The sequence below is a fragment of the Anarrhichthys ocellatus genome, unplaced genomic scaffold (genome assembly GCF_004355925.1).
Source record: "Anarrhichthys ocellatus isolate YVR2014 unplaced genomic scaffold, GSC_Weel_1.0 scaffold64, whole genome shotgun sequence".
Classification (NCBI taxonomy): domain Eukaryota; kingdom Metazoa; phylum Chordata; class Actinopteri; order Perciformes; family Anarhichadidae; genus Anarrhichthys; species Anarrhichthys ocellatus.
Genome location: NW_022280094.1, coordinates 1,561,774 through 1,582,060, shown reverse-complemented (window position 1 = coordinate 1,582,060; position 20,287 = coordinate 1,561,774). Strand labels below are relative to the sequence as shown.

The 20,287-nt window shown below is 39.5% G+C and overlaps 1 protein-coding gene across 1 annotated transcript in view; it reads left to right on the top strand.

Moving 5' to 3' along the window:
- The window catches only part of LOC116397243 (breast carcinoma-amplified sequence 3 homolog), a 133,458-nt gene that overhangs the window by 94,875 nt on the left and 18,296 nt on the right, over positions 1-20,287 (top strand). Inside the window, exon 2 of the mRNA XM_031872506.1 lies at positions 6,168-6,344. Coding sequence (XP_031728366.1) covers positions 6,168-6,344 — 177 coding nt within the window. The remainder of the gene's footprint in view (positions 1-6,167; positions 6,345-20,287) is intronic.

Here is a 20,287-nt window from a genome sequence, read left to right as displayed (position 1 = left end):
GTAGTGATTTAAAAATGCTGTTAGCATTTATCATATTGGTTTAAAGGTCAAGCACTTGATAACTTGTTGAATATGACCATTAATGTAATGTCTACTCCTTTCAAGATTAGTTTAGATTTTCTGTACAGTATTGTACAACAATTAGTTTGTTCAAACTGTGCAACAAATGACTGCCACAAATTTAAGACAAAAGAAATATAGAACCAGAATCAATATAGCCACAAAACCAAAGCACACAACCCCCACATTAGACAGTGTATTATAGACATGTTAAGACCTGCATCCACATCACATTAAATACCCAATCCTCACCATTTCAAAAAATAGTTAATGAGGGAATTTAATTGAATTAATTAAAATTATTTTTTAACGGGATCCCAAATGTCATGAAATTTATTTGATAAAACATGAATTGAAAGCTGAACGTTCTTCAATCTGATCAAATATTGGATATTTCTTGTCCAGCTGGTATGGGAAGGACATGTCGCTGATTTCCAGGTCAACATTAAACCGATCTAGCCAATAGAAAGTCCTTCCCTTACCGGTATTCCCCATGAGACCTTATTTCAGAATAAATATGTACAATATTCAACAGTTTGACACAAATCATTTTTTTATCCCATTTGAATCGTTCAATGAATTACACAAATATTTCAAAGAAAATTTTGCAAGTCAAGAAAGTTGCAGTTTATTGTAGGTTTGTCATAGAAACCGCTCAGTGGACTACATCTCTCGTCTTGCACAATGTCACCAACCATATAACATTATTTTACCTGATGTATGTTATCCAAATACTATCCAAATATCAAATCTTTTTATCAGCCGGGAAGTGAAAGAACAAGCCAGACCTGTTTTTTGTGTAAATACCTGTTCCGGTTATGAAACAGAGGCATTGTAGCTTCAGTGAGAGACGTCACTTATGAGACTTTTGGATGTTTAGTCTTTTTTAATTACGTATTTTCACAGTCCTATACTTCAACAATTTAATGAGAGAATTTGACTTAGTTGACGTGCAAAAATTATCTTTTGAATTGACAAATATTATATGTGTAATTCATATTACAATTCAAACAGGATCAAAAAACTTTTTGTCTCTCACCATTGACTTCCTTATATATTTTTTCCAAAATATGGTCCCATGCTGGTCCACCGGAAGGGGCGGGACTTTGCCTCTCTATACGGTTGTAAAGGCTTTGATATCTCTTTGGCCTTGTGGAGGGAGGGTAAAAAATGAGTCACACCAAATAGTGCCCTGAGAGCAGTAGCTTCACTTTACTCCCCAATTACCTCAGACAGGGTGTCAAAAATCTCTGTCCAATATTTGAGAAACAATGCAGATACGATGCATATGTTTACACTAGATGAGCCTGTACCTTGCACACATTTAGGGTCTGTTTACCCTTTTTTTACATCTCCATCCAAAGCTCTTGTAATAAATCCTTCTCCAGATCCTCCCCCAAAAATCTTTTGTGGAGTTTAATGACTCTGGGCACAGTCACTGAACTTGGTTGTATATAACAGAAAATTAACCTTTTAGAATTGTAATATGTTTAAGGAAATTATCAAGGGGTGTATCACTGGGTAGGTTGGGAAGCTCCAGAACATATTTTGAACAAATCTGCTAACCTGTAAGTATCTAAAAAAAACTGTTGCTCAGGGAGGGAAAAAGTTTTGAAAAGGTTACAAAGACATTATCAAGATACAGGTCTTGGTCCAAACCAAGAAGCGAACATCTACTAGGGATGGAGGAAAAACATATTTGCAAAAGCTTTTAGCCAACATGTTCTTGGCATTAGGAGAAAAAGATGAGTAAATAGGTGAATATTCGAGAACCTTTAATGAGACGAGATGGGTGAAGTTGGCCTCCAGAGCCAGCCGATAAGAATTGGATCAAAAGCCTCATTTTAAAAGATTTTTTTTTGTCTTAATGTTGGCAGCCTAATAATAGAGCCTAAAAATTGTTAGAGCCCTTAAGCCAAGTGGCCTTGGTCTCTGCAAATATGATATACACTATCTGGAAACCTTATTCCAGATAAACTCTAGGATCAGACTTAATCTGAGAAGATCTGAGGGAGGAAAATTTGTATGCATGGAAAGAGAATGGATATTACATTTTACTGAATTAGCTAGAGATAGGTTTAGGACAGACAACCGTTGTTAATCTAAATGTTGGGCAACCTTAGATGTAGAGGATGTAGAGGATAGTGTAGAGGATGTAGAGGATGCAGCAAATGTTTTACTTTTATTTGAAATTCAATTTATCTCCAAATACTTGACAGAAACAGACCAGAAACAGGCAAGTTGGAAATGAACAAAGGAGGGTCATCTGCATACAAGGAGATCTTCAGTTCTAAACCATGTATGCTTGTACAAGGTATAACATGGGGGTTAGATTGTAGTGCTGCTGACAACGGTTCAATGGCAAATAGTAGGGGACTCAAAGGACAACTCGGTGTTGTGGATCTGTAAAGACAAATGTAATCAGAGTGAATAATATTTGTGATAATTGAAGCTTGTCGTAATGAATATAGCAGCTTAGTCCATGAAATAAAAGTCCTCCTAAAGCCAAATTTCTCTTAAATTTAGGAAGTAATACCATTTTACTCTGTCAAAAGCTTTTTCAGCTTACAAGGATATCAAAGCTTCGTGGGTTGTTGGGTGGGATGTAGAGGGGTTGTTGATAATATCAAACAGATGTCTGAGGTCGGAACAGGAATGCCTATTTCGAATAAACCCAGTCTGGTAAAATAATAAATGGAAGAGTAGATTCCAGGTATATAGACATTAGTTTTGATAATAATGTAAGGTCCACATTAAGCAAACTTACAGGCCACTAAGAGATACAGGCTAGTGGGTCTTTGCTTTTTTTCAAGACAGAGAGAGAGGTTTGAATAAGAGTTTGGGGAAGGCAACCCAAATGGTATGATCTGTGAACCTATGCATAAGTAGGGACCAGCTTATGCCAACTTTCTTATCGAACACTCATGGAGCATCTGGTTCTTGGCTCTCCCCACTTTAGGGATGTCATAGCAGCATGTAGTACTTCAATAATGATCTTCGAATTTCTCAGCTACGGTTTGTTCTATAGCAGAGGTCTTCAACAGGGGGTCCGCGACCCTTAGGGGGTCCTCGGAGGTACTGCAGGGGGTCCGCGGAATTTTTGTTTGATTAGACAATTAAAGAATTTTATTTTTTTTTTTCCAAACATGAATCTGTCCATTATTTTAATAGTTCAGTATTGTCTGCAAGATAACAGGTATGTTTATGCATGGCAGTGGCACTAATAGGCCATCACTCATTTTCGTTTCCACATTTATGTTTAAAATGAAAACATCAGTTTGAATAGCTTGTATGCATGATTATCATGCAATTGACAGACAATGTTGATATTGGCATTGGTATCAGCTGACAAGGTATGTTTATAAATGGCAGTGGCATGGCCACCCTACTCACTGTACCTTGCACATGTTTAAAATAAAAACATGAATATATGAACCTGTGTATTATTTGAATAGATTAGTATTGAATGCACAATAAAGAGGTATTCATGGTACTAGGCCTAGTTTAATATAAAACACAATTTTATACAATATATATAGTCGGGGGTCCCTGCTCCATCTTTGTGGGGGCCCTTGGCCTGAAAAACATTGAAGACCCCTGTTCTATAGAGTATATTCAAAACCATCAAAAACTATCAATGTTGGGAGTGGTAGAATTATGATCAGATGACTAAAGAGACATGTAAAATTCCTTAAATACCTTATTAATTTCCTCTGATATTAAGTCAGATGCGGAGGCAGCAAATGATTTTGGTGCAAAACTTTTGACCAACCCTCCCTTACTGCAGTCAGACTTGATTTACTGGAAAAACAACCTGTGTTCCATCATTGGGGGTTCCCCAAGGGAGAGTAAAGTCACACAGCGGACTTAATATCAGGGTTCCGTCAAACAAAGAGTGTAAACTGAATATCACACTATATGCACAATGAGCAACGTGGTTCTCCATGAACACACGGGACCACCCTCCTCAAGGAGTGGATGCGTTCTCTGACTGACCCTGGTCCAGAGTTCTTCTGTACGAATTTCCACAAATTCCTCTAATTCATTGCCTCTTAGCACACATTCCAGAAGAGAATCTAACAGTCATTCTGGTGGAAAACTCTGGAGGTTTAGATCCAACATCTTGTCACATGCCTCTCGTGGTAACCTTCCTTCTAACATTTGCAGATAACAATTTGGCCCCCTCAACAGTTAAATCTTCATCCTGCCATTAAAGGCTAGCGAGAGAGAGAGAGGTTTTTGCGCATCTCTTGGTAAAGAGCTTTTTGAAAGGAGCCAGACAGCCAAGGGCGCGAAAATATCTTTACGACTGTTGATGCACGCTGGGCTACCTCTATGCTCATAGAATCTCGAGTTACAATATGTAACTAACGTTATAGCATTGCATGCCTGCTTGCCTGCCTGGTTGTGTGTGTCACACACACACACAGGGGAGAGAGAGAGAGAGAGAGAGAGAGAGAGAGAGAGAGAGAGAGAGAGAGAGAGGTTGCAGACTCTCTGGCTCCAAAGCACAAGATCTCTGTGATTGCAGAAATTATGCAGACAGAAAGGAGAAGAGATTAAGGTGCAGTGTAGTGTGTGGATTTGGTTTGACATGCATGAAGATTGTGCTTACAAGTTGTTTATGTGTGTGCGCGTTTGTGACTTTAAACCAGCTGATCTGCTGGAACCCAGAGGTGCTGTTGTGCAATTGGTTTTCATTTTGGTAGAAATGTTTGGCTGAATCTATTGTCACAGTAAAACCAGTTGCATGATTTTCAGTTTGGAAAATTGTTTTTAAATATTTCGGTAAATTTCTAGTTTTCCGACACCCCAAAGTCAACATTCACCCATTCACACACTAATGGCAGAGGCTGCCATGCAAGGTGCCTACAGCCCATCAGGATCTAGAATAATGCACATTCATGCACCAATTTGTGGTTCCCAAGGTCACCTCGAGATGCAGACCAGAGAAGCACGGGATCGAACTGCTGATCTATGATTAGCAAGGCAATAGATGACACATCAGCAAAAATAAGATGCAAAATGTGGTACTCATACTATAGTGAATCCCATCTTTTTACATATTGTGAGAATTGTAGTATGGTACTATGGTATTTCAGATTTTAAATGTACTTAAATTACTAATGTCAGTTTTTTACGATAATATATAATAATAATAACAATACATTTTATTTATATAGCGCTTTAAAAGGCACTCAAAGACACTTTACATGGTAAAAACAGAAACAATAAAAGTATTTATAACAAGAACAAAATCGATGACATAACAGTAAGGAACAACACGAAAAGAAAAAACAGAAAACATACATAACTGACTTTACAGGTTAAAAGTAGATTTAAATAGGTGAGTTTTAAGTGCAGTTTTGAAAGTGGCGAGTGATGGAGAATATATATGTATATATATGATGTTTCTGGATAAATATCACTGCTGCATTAATATGTATGTTGCATATAACTTCTGTAGATGTGTTTAACTCCCATAAATACTGTGGGATAGTTTAATTTACAGCACTGTATCAAATTCTATCATCATAGATCCTCATATGTTTGTAGCATCACTGTCCTGTGAGAATCACATATCTCTAATAGGTCAACTTTTCATCAGCTCAGAAAAGTTTTCAGCTTTGTGACAATGCATCTTGCTGCGAATCCAAGAGGTTTTTTTAATAGTTTATTTATCTTAAGATAAAGAACTTTCTCAAACATCAATTAACACTTTATCCTTCAGTTCCTCACAAATGTTCAAATTCACCAAATTTGGAGATACTTGGTTTTCACTGTACATGAAAGATAAAGTGTAATCTGAAAAGTAACTATAGCTGTCAGACAAATGTAGTGGAGTAAATAGTACAATGTTAGTCTCTGAGATGAGTAGATTTAAATTAAGTTGCATGAAATGAAATTCTCAAGTTGGCAATTACAGAAGCAGAAATAGATCAAGCTTCATATATTTGATTCAGTCCAAATGTCTGGATTGGCTCCCATCCTGATCCTACGTATCAGCTTATTATTGCAGAGTTGGTACAACTGTGAATATTGCTGCATCCCTCCATTTACTTGGTAACTAACAGAGCCTTAAACCTGTGTTTGTTTTTTGCATGCAGGTCCTTTCGACGGACGTGGTGTGACCTTGCTGGAAGTATGTGGTAGCTGGCCGGAGAGCTTCGGCATACCGCGGCACAACGTTGGCTCGGCAGACGCCAGTGACGAAGGCCTCCGAGAGAGACTGGCAGATGCCATGTCTGAGTCCCCCTCCAGGGATATAGTAGGATCTGCTACAGGTCAGCCAAGACAATACAAAACATGCATGCACACGCACAAACACTTCACATGAACAGGCTCCTATTCCCAGCTGCTATATCTTGTGGTCAGACAGCCCTTTCTGACAAGGAACTGCTGCTGTTTTATCGCTCGCTTCAAAGTCCCAAGACTCCATTGACAAAAACAATGTAGTAGTACAAGTTAGTGTTCATCTAACCGCACTTCAAAAATTCTAAGTTAATTTAGTTATTTCCAAACTAAGCACAATCAAAGTTGATTCTTAAACGTATCTTACGCTGGTAACCTTTCGTCACTGCTTTTGCCAACGTGGCCTCTTATGGTGTGGTTGTGGAAATTGTTTTGTGAAAAACTGAGAAAGGGAGCTAGATGGCACTGAGGTGGTCAAAGGAGAATAATTGTTTCTTGTTAAACCAATGCCAAAAAAGTTATACTGCAAAGTAAATCCGGTCTAAAATGTTGTCCAGTCTACAGTTACAAATTTAGCAAAAACATGATGAAGAGATAAACGAGATAAAGAATCAACCAAGTTGTCTGTCTTCACACACTGTTCTTGATATGTTTTCAGTCTGTAAATCAATAAAAAACACTCTCATCTCTTGTCAAGATAAGTCCCCGCTGAGAGTAGCTCAAATATTTTTGCATATTCTTGTTGCTAAGAATGTTTTCTGCAGCATAAATGTTTACATTTGTGCTACTTTAAAGCAACATATTTCCTTAAAATGCTTATGCACTTGGTGCAAGGTGATGTAATACTGAATGATGTTGTAGTAGTGTGAGTCCTTTCACACACAAAAACCACATTGGTGATCTGGATCACTGTTTTTGTTTAATTCCTTATGAATCCCATTATAAACGTCTCCAGTGCAGCTAAGGGTCTTGTTAGGTAGCCTGACTTCCTCACTGTGGCATTACCCAGTATACAGTGCTGCCAGGTCAAGGTCCAGTAATGGATGAGCGCACCATTAGCAATGCGTTCTGGTTGTGTGTGTGTGTGTATATTTTGCAAGGTTTTGGCATATCTGAACATGCTGTACTTCAATGCTTCCTGCCTGCATGTGTGTACGTGTGCACAGCAGACATGCCGTTGGCCCCGACAGTCCAAATGGTTAACTCGTTTAGGAAGTGGCAGTGCGCTCTCTTTCTCTTTCCCCCCTTCTTAAGTGAGTGAGTGTGTGTAGGGGGGGTTGGGTATGGGGTGGAGTGTAACTCCATAGAGGCAGCCACAGGGGTAGGGTGTGGTGGGGAGGGGTTGGGGTAGAGGAGTGTATGGATGTTGGGGGGGTCACAAGGCCCTAATGGATTTAGCATCGACTATTGCCCCCCCCCAACCATCCCTAGCCATATTCAGTCCAGTCCCCCCCCCCCAAGCTTGGGACTTAACCTCATTTGTAGCCTCTCTCTCTCTGTCTTTCTCTCCCTCTCTCCCTTTCTCTGTCACTTCCCCTCCCTCTCTGTGTTTCTTCATTACATTAGATTTAAGAGACTCACAGACACCAGTAGTCAGTCGCCTCTTGTTCTTCTTCCCCCAACCCCCCACCCCCAAGTCGCATCTTGACCTGCACAAAATTCATTATTGATCACATTACATCAAAATACAGCCGTGCTACACGCGCGCACACACACACACACACACACACACACACACACACACACACACACACACATATTTCCTGCGCCTTGAGCTGTGCTGAAGACATCATCCACAGGGAATGTGATGGACTTGTTGGTTCCTCCATTCATCCATACAGGCAGAGAGGCTTCAGTCTCTTCAGGATAACCTAATAGCACAGCACTTCTGTGCTGTAACATAGGAAATGTCCCTGTATCTGCTGTAAGGAGGAGAGCCATAGATGGTCAGCAGTTGGAATTTAATTTAAAAATAAAGGACCTGGTTGGGTCACTGTTGTCCATTGCCATACCCTCGGTATTTTCTGACTAAAATAACTTGACTTTGGTGCAGCAAAGCTATTGTACAAGAGCAAGATTACCGCCTTGCTTATCTGGTCGCCGTCATCGCTTTTGTGCATATTTGTGTGGTGACGTGGTAAAGGGAATGATCTTGTCATTACTACAAAATCTTTATTCAACGTCAATGTCAATAATTTGAGGTAACCGGACATGCAGTTGAATCCATGTGAAGTGTGATTCAAATAAGTAGATAGTTTTACTAGTGGACTGCTTGTAGTTCGATGTAATGCTGGCTAGTTAGTTACTTTCACCCCTACTGTATATGGTCGACATGTGTTTACTTTCCTCACCGAGACAGACAGAAATGAAACTATTGTAAATCAAAGCTCAGCTTTGTGAAGGGAAGAGATATGGGACAAGATAAAGAGACTAAGAGAAAGAGAGAAGATGAAGGAGATGAGAGAGGAAGAGCAGCTACTGTCCACTGCACCCAGGATAGGTTAAGAACCAATTCAAACTGTTATCACCACAGAAATATATATGCTCTTTGTTTAACAAAACAAGATATAGATATATTATTGTAAACCAAACATTTGCTTGAGACACATTTCAATAATTCCAATCCAAAATGATGCAAACTCAAATGCAAAGATTAACTACATTTCAATACATTTTGTCAGGAGTCTCAGAGAAAGGGACCGGCAGTGAATATAGAGGGTGAGAGAGAACAGTGGTGTGGATTTCCTTTTACTTGACCATTTAACTAAACATTGTATGTTGTAATTGGCAACATTCATTTTTGGATGTTTTGTGATCATTTTAACCTCCTCTGTATTTCTGGATTGTAGTATGGCTCATTCATTGTAACATTGATATACATATATTATTGCTTGACAGATCATTTATGCTACTGCTCACTAACATTTTACTGTGGTTTAAAGCTTTTGATATCCAATCTTTGCTCTCCAAACATCTTAAAATGTGTATATTAAGATCAGGGATTAGGGGTACATGCCCCCAAACCACCCCTAGTAAACTCAGTTTTTGGACCTCAGTATTTGTAAAATTCTACGTACAGCCATGGTTACAGCATGACGGATGGATACAGTTTGTTTAATTATCTGTTTAATAGAGACCTAATCAGTATTAATACTGGTTCTACAGGAAGATCTTAAAAAACATACTGTATTTCCTCTCTTACCATTAGTGGTATCCAGCCATGCAGATACAGTTGTTTTGATGTTGTTAGACCAGATTTAAAGATTTCCCATCTGAACCACTATCTATCAAAGACATGTTGAAATGAGAATTGTTTCTGTTCAGGGTGTTACAGATTATTGACAGTAAGAGGGACACTGATCCTGGACAGAGAAGTTGCTGTTTGTTTTTTAAATGTATTTTATTTTTAATGCTCTTAGTAGATTAAATGGTTTGCCATCAAGGTGGAGGCAAACATCTCAGAGACAAATATAGAACTTCCTGGACCAACAAAAAATATCTTTATATTGACAAAATCCAAAACATTTCATGTTCAAACTGCTTTTTAAAAGAACAAAATCACTTTCAGGAGAAAAACAATTATAAATATACTTATGATAAGGTCAAATAAGCCTTAGTGATGCCACACAGGGAAATGAAAGTGTCATAGCAGCAGAAGTAAGAACAGATGCATGAAAGTAGAAGGAATTCATTATGAATATATGATATAGAAAAGCGAAACATGAAATAACTAAAAAAAGGTTAGAACACTAACATATTGTAAATAGTATCCAAAAATAATAGAGCGAACGATAATCTCAAATAAATCAACTGTCTGAAAGAATTGAACGGCAAGGGAAATTGAATGTATCATGATTTTGATGAATATTGTACTTAGTGGATACTGTACGTCTGATCGTTATCAAATTTGCTGAGGTCTAATTGATCGCTATAATGATTATTATAACCAATTTCTTTTTCTTTGAATTTCATGTACATTTCCATCTAATTGATATTTGTGTATTTAGTACATGAATATAAAATAATGAAACAGACAGCTTCAATATTTACTGAATTTCAAAATGCATACAGCTGCTTCAATGAAACACTTTTCAAATTACAGCACTGTGCAAATTAAATGACTGTACTGTGTTTAATTGAAAATGGTATGATACAGTACTGTATATACAATGTAGTTCACTACTTCAAATTATTATTAAGCTATATCCTTAAATATGATTGTGCTGTTTACAGATACAGTAACTTCAGTAGTGCCAAGAGGTAAGTAAGCCACAGCTTGTCTCTGGGTTCACTGTATTTCTCAAATGATGTTGTAGGCTATTAGTGCCAAACTGGTAGCAGTTTGAAAACAAACATGTTCATAAAATACATTATCATGGGAGAATAGGAAAAAGAAAATACATATAGCCCTGGCTAAAAATGAATTCAGACATCAGGATGTAAATAGTTTTCTAAAAACCAAGTTAAAAGTGCATAAGTATAGATATGGGTGGATACAAATTTATATCAATAAGAGACTCATAATCTTTACAGTTTAAAGGTTACAGTTCATGCAAATGAGCATAGTTTGATTGATATGTACATGTACATGATTCAGCACTTTTGTTCCCCTAACAACCTAACTTGTATAGCAGTATTATATGTCAATCTTTGTTTTGTCCTTGTTTAATTGGCTTGTCCTGAAACTAACAGCCAATCCAAGCCCATTCTCCGGTAGAGGGGCGGGGCTTAGTCGTGTGTGGCCAGGCTCAGTGTGTTAGAGAGGCAGAAGTGAATTATAACTGAACAGTGACTATTGTAGGAGATCAATAATGTTCATAACTTAATGGCTGACGACCAGTTAGCCTATGGTTTGGAATGTTGTGATCTACAAGAGGAGATGGACATTTGTGACTGTAAGTGAGGATCGGGAAAGCTCCTTGGGACCACTATGGAGAACTGTTTCCCGCGTATGCGTGTGCTGCTGTAGACTGTTGCTGCTGTTTCTTCTGCGCCCTGCCTGCCGTCCATTACCCAGCTTCCCCTCACTTTCCCCTCTGAAAATGCCTTGGATTCGTGAGTACTGACAAGCGTGCACGTGTCTTTTTTGTTTATTGCTTGTGCGAACAAGTGAAGCGGCCATCACAGTTTTTAGGCCTCTACGCTCCCAATCCACGACTCAGGCCTGCAACGAGGGTTTTCTGGTTATTCTGATTGTGTGTGGGACTGTGAGTGCACAGTATATTGATGACTGCATGTAATAAATGCCAAACAGTTTTTCTAATGCATTTGAAGTATATTTGATGTGTTAAAATCAATCACATTCATGTTTTGATAAGAGCTGGTTAAAAGGGGTAAAATACACTTAAAATACAAGATAAAAGGACTTAATAGGAGGCACAGACCTTTTATTTACTTAATTCTATTGGAGGCACCGCCAGTTATTTTAGTTTTCATAATAAGGGAACAAGAGTTGTAAGAATAAGTATATTCATGTATAAGAACAGGTAATCGCGCCATTACGATTAAAACTGTACCCAGGACCCCGCCCATAGTACTACTACACCTACCAGATTCACATAATACTATATACAGTACGTAGCTACATGGGATGGGTGTTACATACATTAAAAAAAACATAGTTTGAAAAATATATTTCTGCATGCTGTCATGCCATGCCATGTCAAGGACACTACGAGACGCAATGTAAGAACCGCCAACCTCGTGGTTAAGGGACAATCTGCTCTACGCCCTGAGTCATCTCCATCCCACTGAAGCACACTTCAATGTGTGCTCAACGCATTTCATTCCTTTATATTTAATTCATCATGGTATTTGTTACAAATAATGTTGAACACTTCACATTTCCTGTGACTTTCTATTGGAACAAAGCAACAGTCGGACATGGCATCCCATCCACATATGATCCACACATGATACGCTCCTCCCTGGATTAAAGTGAGACGAGGAGTTGTGACATTCAATGCATTACTCACAGTTGCTGTATGTACACTTTCAAATGTTTCTGTTGTGAATTGAGCTGTATATGGTGTGTTCAAAGCTTCTACGAATGTGTGTGTTAGTGTGTGTGTCTTGACGTGAGACTTAAATGGGCAAAGGCAGATGGTATCTTGCTCAGTGTCTCCATTTGCTGGGAGCTGTGGCCTCGGTGCTTAGACAGACACAGCACAAAGGAGCTGCTAACCTTGAACCTGGTTGCAAACACACATATGGATGCCACACACACTCTTACCTCACCTATACACACATTCCCCTCGTCTATTTCTCTGTCAAATGTTCCCGAGCAACTGATGAGTGAATTCTCTGCAAATCTTTCAAACCTTTATATACAATCAGTTTTAACTGACTCTATGTCATTATTTATGCAATTCCACTGATATTTATCACAGTTTTTTTTCATCTACAAAAACAATTTGCAGTATGATCATTTACAAAAAAGATTTGGATGGAAACAGCAACAAACAAGACATTTTCCCCCCTCTCTATGTTTCTGCTCAGAGGACCTCGGAGCTGGAATGCTCACTGATGTAACAAATCACCGTCTCTCTGACGTTCTCCAGCACACACACACACACACACACACACACACACACACACATAGACACTCTTTCGCAGATTCACAGGGAAAACAAAGCCTCCAGTCAGGGTAATGGGGCTCTCACGCTAAGGCCGAGACCCAGCGTCGCCAGCTCGGAGGGCAGGTGACACTCACATAGAGTGATGGACTGATGGACGGAGGGAGGGAGAGAACAGAACACGTAGATGAGGAGGGGAGAGAGAGTGAGAGAGAAACACTGACGACTAAAACACACTGAGGCTGAAATTCGATTTGGCCCCAATGATATAATGTTGCTAACTAGATTTGTCTTATTGGTGCCTGTCTAACATAAATTCCATTGAAGCCATATGGTGAGTGGACCACTGCTCAACACGACCTGGTGTGTCTCAGCCGAGAGCGACCCCAGCTGAGGAACAATGACACTTTCTATGTCCGTTTAATGTATACTGTCGTTTCACAATATACACATTTTTTGAAGTGGTAGGGTATTTTTTATTGTATCTCCATCTTTGGTGCTGAGTGCTTACAGTGGTGTCATTTACTGTGCATCAGAGGAGTTTTCCAAGGAAAGAGACACCAGACACCATTTGTTTACAACAGGAAATGCGATCTGCTCCATAACAAGTTGAATCCCTTTGGTGTCATATTAATCAGCCACAGAGAACAGCTAAATAGAGATGTGTCGGTCTTAGCATTTCCACTTTGTACCTGTGACTTACAGTGCTGTCTACATTAGACCAACATCCCATTACTAATATGGGCTCATGGGTTGTTTTATGAACCTTTTCCACAAGTAATAGAGTTAGTGCTGTGGATGCATTGTCTGTAAAAATAAATAAATAGATCAAAGGCATATGTAAATATAGTGTTCTTTAGACAGACAGACAGATACTGACTTATTAATCCCAGTGGGACATTTCACTGTTGCAGAAGCTTTGCAAAAGAGAAAAAAATGTGCCCAAAGGCTATACAATAGCAATAACATAGCAACATACAAAACGTAGCGATATACAAATAAAAATAGCAATATACAGTACAATATTTAGTTTTACTGTACATGTATACGTAATGCTGTGAGGTGGACAAGCAGCCAATTGAATTGCTTTAATTCCCCCCAAAAAGATAAATGCTAATTATTCAACTTCATTGGCTGTTTGAGGCTGTTGTGTGATTATCATAGTTGGTCCTGTTATTTTTATTTTAAGTCTGTATACCATGAACTTTTTCCTTTGGGTAGGTAAATGAAATCCCATGTGTTCATTTCATTTACTGTTAACAAAACTGGTAGAAGATGAAGTGTTTCTATCTGGACAGAATACAATCTGAAGGGTTTCTTTCTGTTGCCTTTAATATCTGTTGATCCAGAAAAGGGTTCCTTTTCCCATCAACTTGAACAAAACAGAACTTAATGGTTCTTGAAATGTAATTTGCTGTCGTACTTTTACTTATTCCTCTATTGTTTTATTTTCACAAGCTGTGTTTGATTAAGAACAGGATATGTATGAGGTTTGTTTACTGTGGTTCTTACATGACTCTTACTCCAAATTAGATTTCAGGTAGCATTAAAAATGTCTTAATAATGTCCTGATATGAGCCAACAATCTATGACTCACAGTATCTTCACAACTCATAGTGAAACTGGATCATTATTTAGGTGAAATATCCTGTAGTCATGGTGCCAACAGCGCTCAGTTTGTTTTTCATGTTGCTGTACTGAGCAGTGAATGTGTTGGGTTTAGTTTGGTTGATTGATGAGTTAAGGGTGCTGGGGACCACCCACAGCCACTGGGTCATAACCAGCTCTGTATGTTGGATCCAAGCTCAAAGAAACTGGGAGTAATAACAATAATAGGAATAATAGTAAGACTGTCTGAACAGCACAGAACTCAGCTGGCTCTCTCAACGCTCGACTCAAGACAAATATTTAGGGGAGCCTTATCAGCACCAAAAGGTTGAGAGCATTTCTGTGTGTGTGTGTGTGTGTGTGTGTGTGTGTGTGTGTGTGTGTGTGTATGGGGGTGTGGATCATGCGGTTGGTTTTATTAAGTCCAGCAATTGCTTGTATATTTTTTTACAGTATTCATAAAGTACAGTACACCCATGTGTAAGTATGTGCAGATGCATACATTTGTGTACCCATTGCATGCGTTTATATTTCAGTTGTATGTGCAAATGTAAGCCTGTGTGTGTATGTAAATGAAAGTGTGTCAATGTATGTGTGGGCCTGTATGGTATTAGCTACACCCTTCACATACATGTGTTGAAAGGACATTTACTTGTGTATGTACACGTGTTTGCAATTACTTGAGTTTGTGCGCACGCATGTGTTGATGGATATGTGTTTCTATCAACTACCTAATATCTACATATGGTCGAATATATACTTGTGTGTGTGTGTATTTCCTTGACTGACCTGTACTACCTCTTAAAATGTTCTTGTGTTTGTGAGCTAGCAGGCGGTGGTTCAAACAGGCACCTTGACTCAATAACCAATAACTGGTCATTTGCTGTTGGAAGCTTGACTGTAGCATTTGTGAGCACCTATTATTAAAGAGGCGACACGATGTTGCTTATCTCCCTCACCCCATTTGCTAATCAATATTACACGAAGTGGCATTGTGCTTTAGTAGCATGCTATTTTTCCATTTGGACCAAGTGTTCTTTTTCCATTTGATGAATGTGCACTGTATATTAGAACAACCTATCAAATATAGTGCCTTAATGTTTTAATGCCACTGGACTCAGCTAAGAGCCTGTAATCTACCGTATGCATCTAACCAGTGTTGGGCTCCTGACTGGAAAAATGCAATACATTACTCATTACTGTTACTCATTTCTAAAGTACCATAATTGCTTTAGTTATTAGTCCCTATGGGCAGTAATTGGTTCATCTACTTTACTGTTTTTCTGTTGAATTTCCAGATTTGGGGCATGTCTTCAAAACAACCTGGATGATTTATGTCCATATATTCTAAGTCTGTGTGACTGATTTGAAAACTACTTATGTCATCATTTCTTCCAGAAGGTCAACGACTTCATCATTTCCAGTCAGAGTGGTAGAAATACACCCATGTAGGGAAAGTCCTATGTCTACCTGTTCTCAATCACAGTAGTAGGAACCTTCACACACAAAACGTCTGCTTTGGACATTTGTGGCTCTGCTTGTGGAGTGTGAAAGGTACAGTGCCTCATACCTCAAGGGGCCTGTTCATTCAAAATGCATGATGCTGCTGGTTGAACATCACTGTTTGTATCGTTGTCTCAGGTGTAGGTACTGCTGTTAAAGCTGTGCTTCATACTGTTTAAGGTGTGCACAATGCTGGTGTTTTCTCCATATAGATCACACAAAGCACATATGAGTGGAGGGTCAGACTGTATTTATATAAAATGTTGCCACACAATTGAACTCATGCCAGAATAGCTATGTGCACCGTGCTAAATCCCAGTCCATGTATAACGGGGCCTCACACCCACCATGACACCCACTGTGTTATTGAAAAATAATGTATGGCACAGACTAATCACACTCCAGTCGCAGGCAAAGGGCGTTATTTTTCCTAACAACATGGGGCAGACTGAAGTATCCCTGTTGTACAGTACCAGGGTCACTTAACAGCAAAAACTACGCCTTTTATTTTCAATACGTCCTATAAATTCAGACTTTTCATCACTAGTCGACTTCTTCAACAAGCAGGAAAAACCGTAGCATAATAATCTTCCAGTTTTGACTATGATTTCTTACTAGTGTTGACTAGGTCAGAACCATGTGGTTTGAAAATAACGCCCACTCTCCAGCCAATCGAAATGACATACAGAAAGTTACATTCATTATCTATATATTCTTGTCCGAGATAAAAGGAACAAGGTTGTATCAATGTCTAGGGATTATCCAACACATTCAGTGAAAAAAGGTTGAAAATTACTAACAGAGGCAAAAGGTGATGTAAAGATGGAACACTTTTGTGATAAATTGCAGCACAGTAATTTAATTAAAAAATAATTGCTGGAATACACTGAACATTACTTGATTAGTTATATTGGTGTCAGCGTTTCTCAGGGGGAATTTGCCTTTAATGTGACCTAGAGTTCTCTGGGCCAATGTGCTGTAAGTATGTTGTCAGTCACCCAAAGATCAAAATCAATCAATTTGATAACATACTCAGCTACGGATAGCCACTAGTATTGTTTAAAGACGGCTAAACTTGAACTGATAATGTGTTAATAAAATTATATATGAATTAAATATTTAGCCGAGCAGATGTATTCCGATCATAGAAAACATGACCATTCAGGCATTCTTACAATAGGTAGCAGTGGTTTGCTTCAAACAAACATGGTGTCAATAAGCTTCTTTTGTCACTTCACAATGAAATAGCTGATTCGTGTATATGAGCTCCATTGAAGCCTGAAGCCATGCAAACGAGCTGCACAGGGGAAAAAACAGGTAACTTTTTTCCCTATTGTATAAAAATGAATAGCCTTTTTAAGTTTTGCTATTATATAAATCATTCCATAGAAAACATCATTAATTGGTCTATTAAGGAAACATGGAAACTAGACTGCACGCCTGTTCAGACAGCTGTGTGATTTAATGGTGGTACAATACTTCCTGTATTTGAATTGGCCACGTACTCCATTCACACAAAGCCAGGCTATTATCCATCCTGCCGACTGACTGGTTTCTCTGCTATTCAGCCTTGTTTTAGTACACTGATACCCATCATAAGAGCAACAACACAGAGAAGGGTTAAGGGATGGTGGGGGTGTGCAGGCTTGGAGGTCCTTCTTTTCCTATAAATCAGTAAAGACATGTGCTGGCTTCAATTCTACACATACACACATCCTCATACAGTCACGCATACAAACAAGAACAACATGCATGCAAGCCTTGTACACTTGTTGAGTTTCTTGCAGTGTCTTGCTGGCTGACTTGCTGAAGTTCATAACATACTGTAAGCATGCAAACCACTGAAGACAAGTGTCTCTGGGAAGAAGCATATTTGGGTTAGAGTTAAAAACTTTATTTGGGTAGCCTGCTGTAGAAGTTTAGTGTCTATAATGTGTCACCAAATAGATGTGATTTTCAATAGGGCATAGTATTCTTGCATTTTGTTTGCTTCAAGTTATGATATGATATTCCAGTTTTGGGACAAATTTCATAAAATCATACTTCAACCAACATGAACATGTTTTTCTATAAAACTCTTTTCAGGAAGTCAAAGTTGTAAAATGTTGTGTTAGTGTAAGTAACTGTACTTGTGAAAGAACGTACGCAACCTTTGAAAAATATAAAGTCAGAAATTGGCAAAATGATGATTTAGATCAGGTACTATTCAATTAAAGTATAAGCAAACAACATTTTGAATCAGACCAGATATCCAGCGCCAGCTTTTATTTATTATTTCGTAGATATGCCAATGATACGCATTCTGTCTGGACAGATCGGGTCAGTTAAGCAAAGGTCAGGTTTAACACTTGATGTCTGCATTTTATATTAACTTTATGGTGCCATCACACCCGCAAAACATTATAGTGAGATCGGGTCATTTCAGTAGAACTGCCCAGATCAGCGAATCTGTGTGAATCTTTTGCATTTGCAACTGGGGTGAACGTTGACGAGCAAATTCGCGACACATGAATTGTTAATTGTCCGCACTAGCAAGTTTTTTGGCAGGCTGTAGTGTTAGGGATTAGCTATGCAGGGAAAGTATTTTGCCCACTGGCCATAAATTTCAAGATTTAAGATGTTTATAATCACTTTTCAGATATGAACTGTGCCTCCCCCACACATCCATCATATGGTCACTGACCTGCTGTGGTCTAACAGCCACCAGTAGAGATGAATTTACAGCACATGAGTGAGAAATGCTAGCCAGCGGAAGACAAGGAAAAGACATCGGAGAGCTGCATGTGTCTGCTTTTGGTTTCCCCAAGCAAACTGAACTTAATAGTTTAGGTTTTCAACATGCCAGTCTGATTTGTCATGAACTCAAAGTCCTTTCAGTATGTCCAGAAAGCTGGCTGGATAAATAATGAATCAGACATGCCTTCTCAAAATGTGACTAGAGCCATCCATTGAAGTCTTTCCCAGTCTAACGCTGGAGTGGATATGGCCAGTCTTTAGGCTACCAGCTTCCATGTATGTACAGCTGCATGTATATTGTACACAGCATAATTGTGACTATGATCTCAATAGCCGGCCTAATGTACAGACTGAAGGACTCACGCTATGGACCACGCACACACACTCACACACACACACACACACCATTTGGATACTTGACTAACTCAAAACTATTAGTTAATCATTTTGTGACATGCCCAGAGGGCCATGTTGTCCCCTCGCTTTAACCAAAGAGAGAGAAGAAAGCGAGAGAGAGAGAGCAAATGAGTACACTCTCTCCCTGAAAGCTACTCAGCGCTGCCGTGACAGACAGAAAGAACAAACGCAGGCAGGAAGAGGGGTGGGGGAGACGTCAGGGACTGAGTGAAAGAACAGAAAAGGGAATGTGAGGCTGGCTGGGGTCGGAGAGTATGGTGCTGAGAGAAGAGACGACGAGTGTGAAAGCAGAGTGTGGTCATTATATCTGCCCTTCAGCGCTGCCCTCCTCCCAACCTCTCTCTCTCTCTCTCTCTCTCTCTCTCTCTCTCTCTCTCTCTCTCCCTCTCTCCACGTTGCCAGGCGAGAGTTTGAGCGTAACATGCGGCGACAGTGTGAGACGATGAAGAATAATTCCTGTATTCAGAGATGCCACTGCTCGCCCCTCCCCCTCTTCATCCTCCTCCTCCTCATCCTCTCTCTCAACTCCACTGACAAGTCAGGCCTGGATATCATTGTATCATTTATCCCAGCCTCGCCTCTGCCACTCTGCCTTGTTTGCCCAGAGGGAAGTGTGAAAAGTGTGCGTGTGTGAGAGAGTGTGTGTGTGGATATGTGTCTATGCATGTTAGTGTCACTATGCGCTTGTGTGTATGGCGCTCTAGCTGACTGCAAATGGGCTTTTGTGGAGTTTTTTGGAGACTGCACTTAACAGCTCGCTCAAGGGAGACACACACATAGACACACACACAAGGGGCTGTAAGGGTTCACAGAAAAGGAGGGCAAGTAAGAGCAGAAAGAGATAGAGAATTATGGCGAGAGAGAAAAAGAGAGAGATGTGAGAGTGGAAGGAAGCGCTTTTTAAAGCCCTGTTCCCGTGTCTGTTTTGGCTCGGTCGGACAACAAGAGAGCCGGAGACACACTTTGTGTTGAGTATCAGAAATGGTCTCTGGCTGAGGGCGATCAACTTCACCCAATCTGCTTCACCACCGGCGGCACGCAGCAAAACACTTGTCGCTGCTGCTTCTGTCGCTCTGCTGACTGGAGCAAGTAACTCGCCTTGATCTGTGACCCGTCACTCAAACTGCATCCAGGCCATTTTCTCCAAACTGTCGCTCCAGCTGATACTAGAGACATCCATTATGTGATGCTTGAGT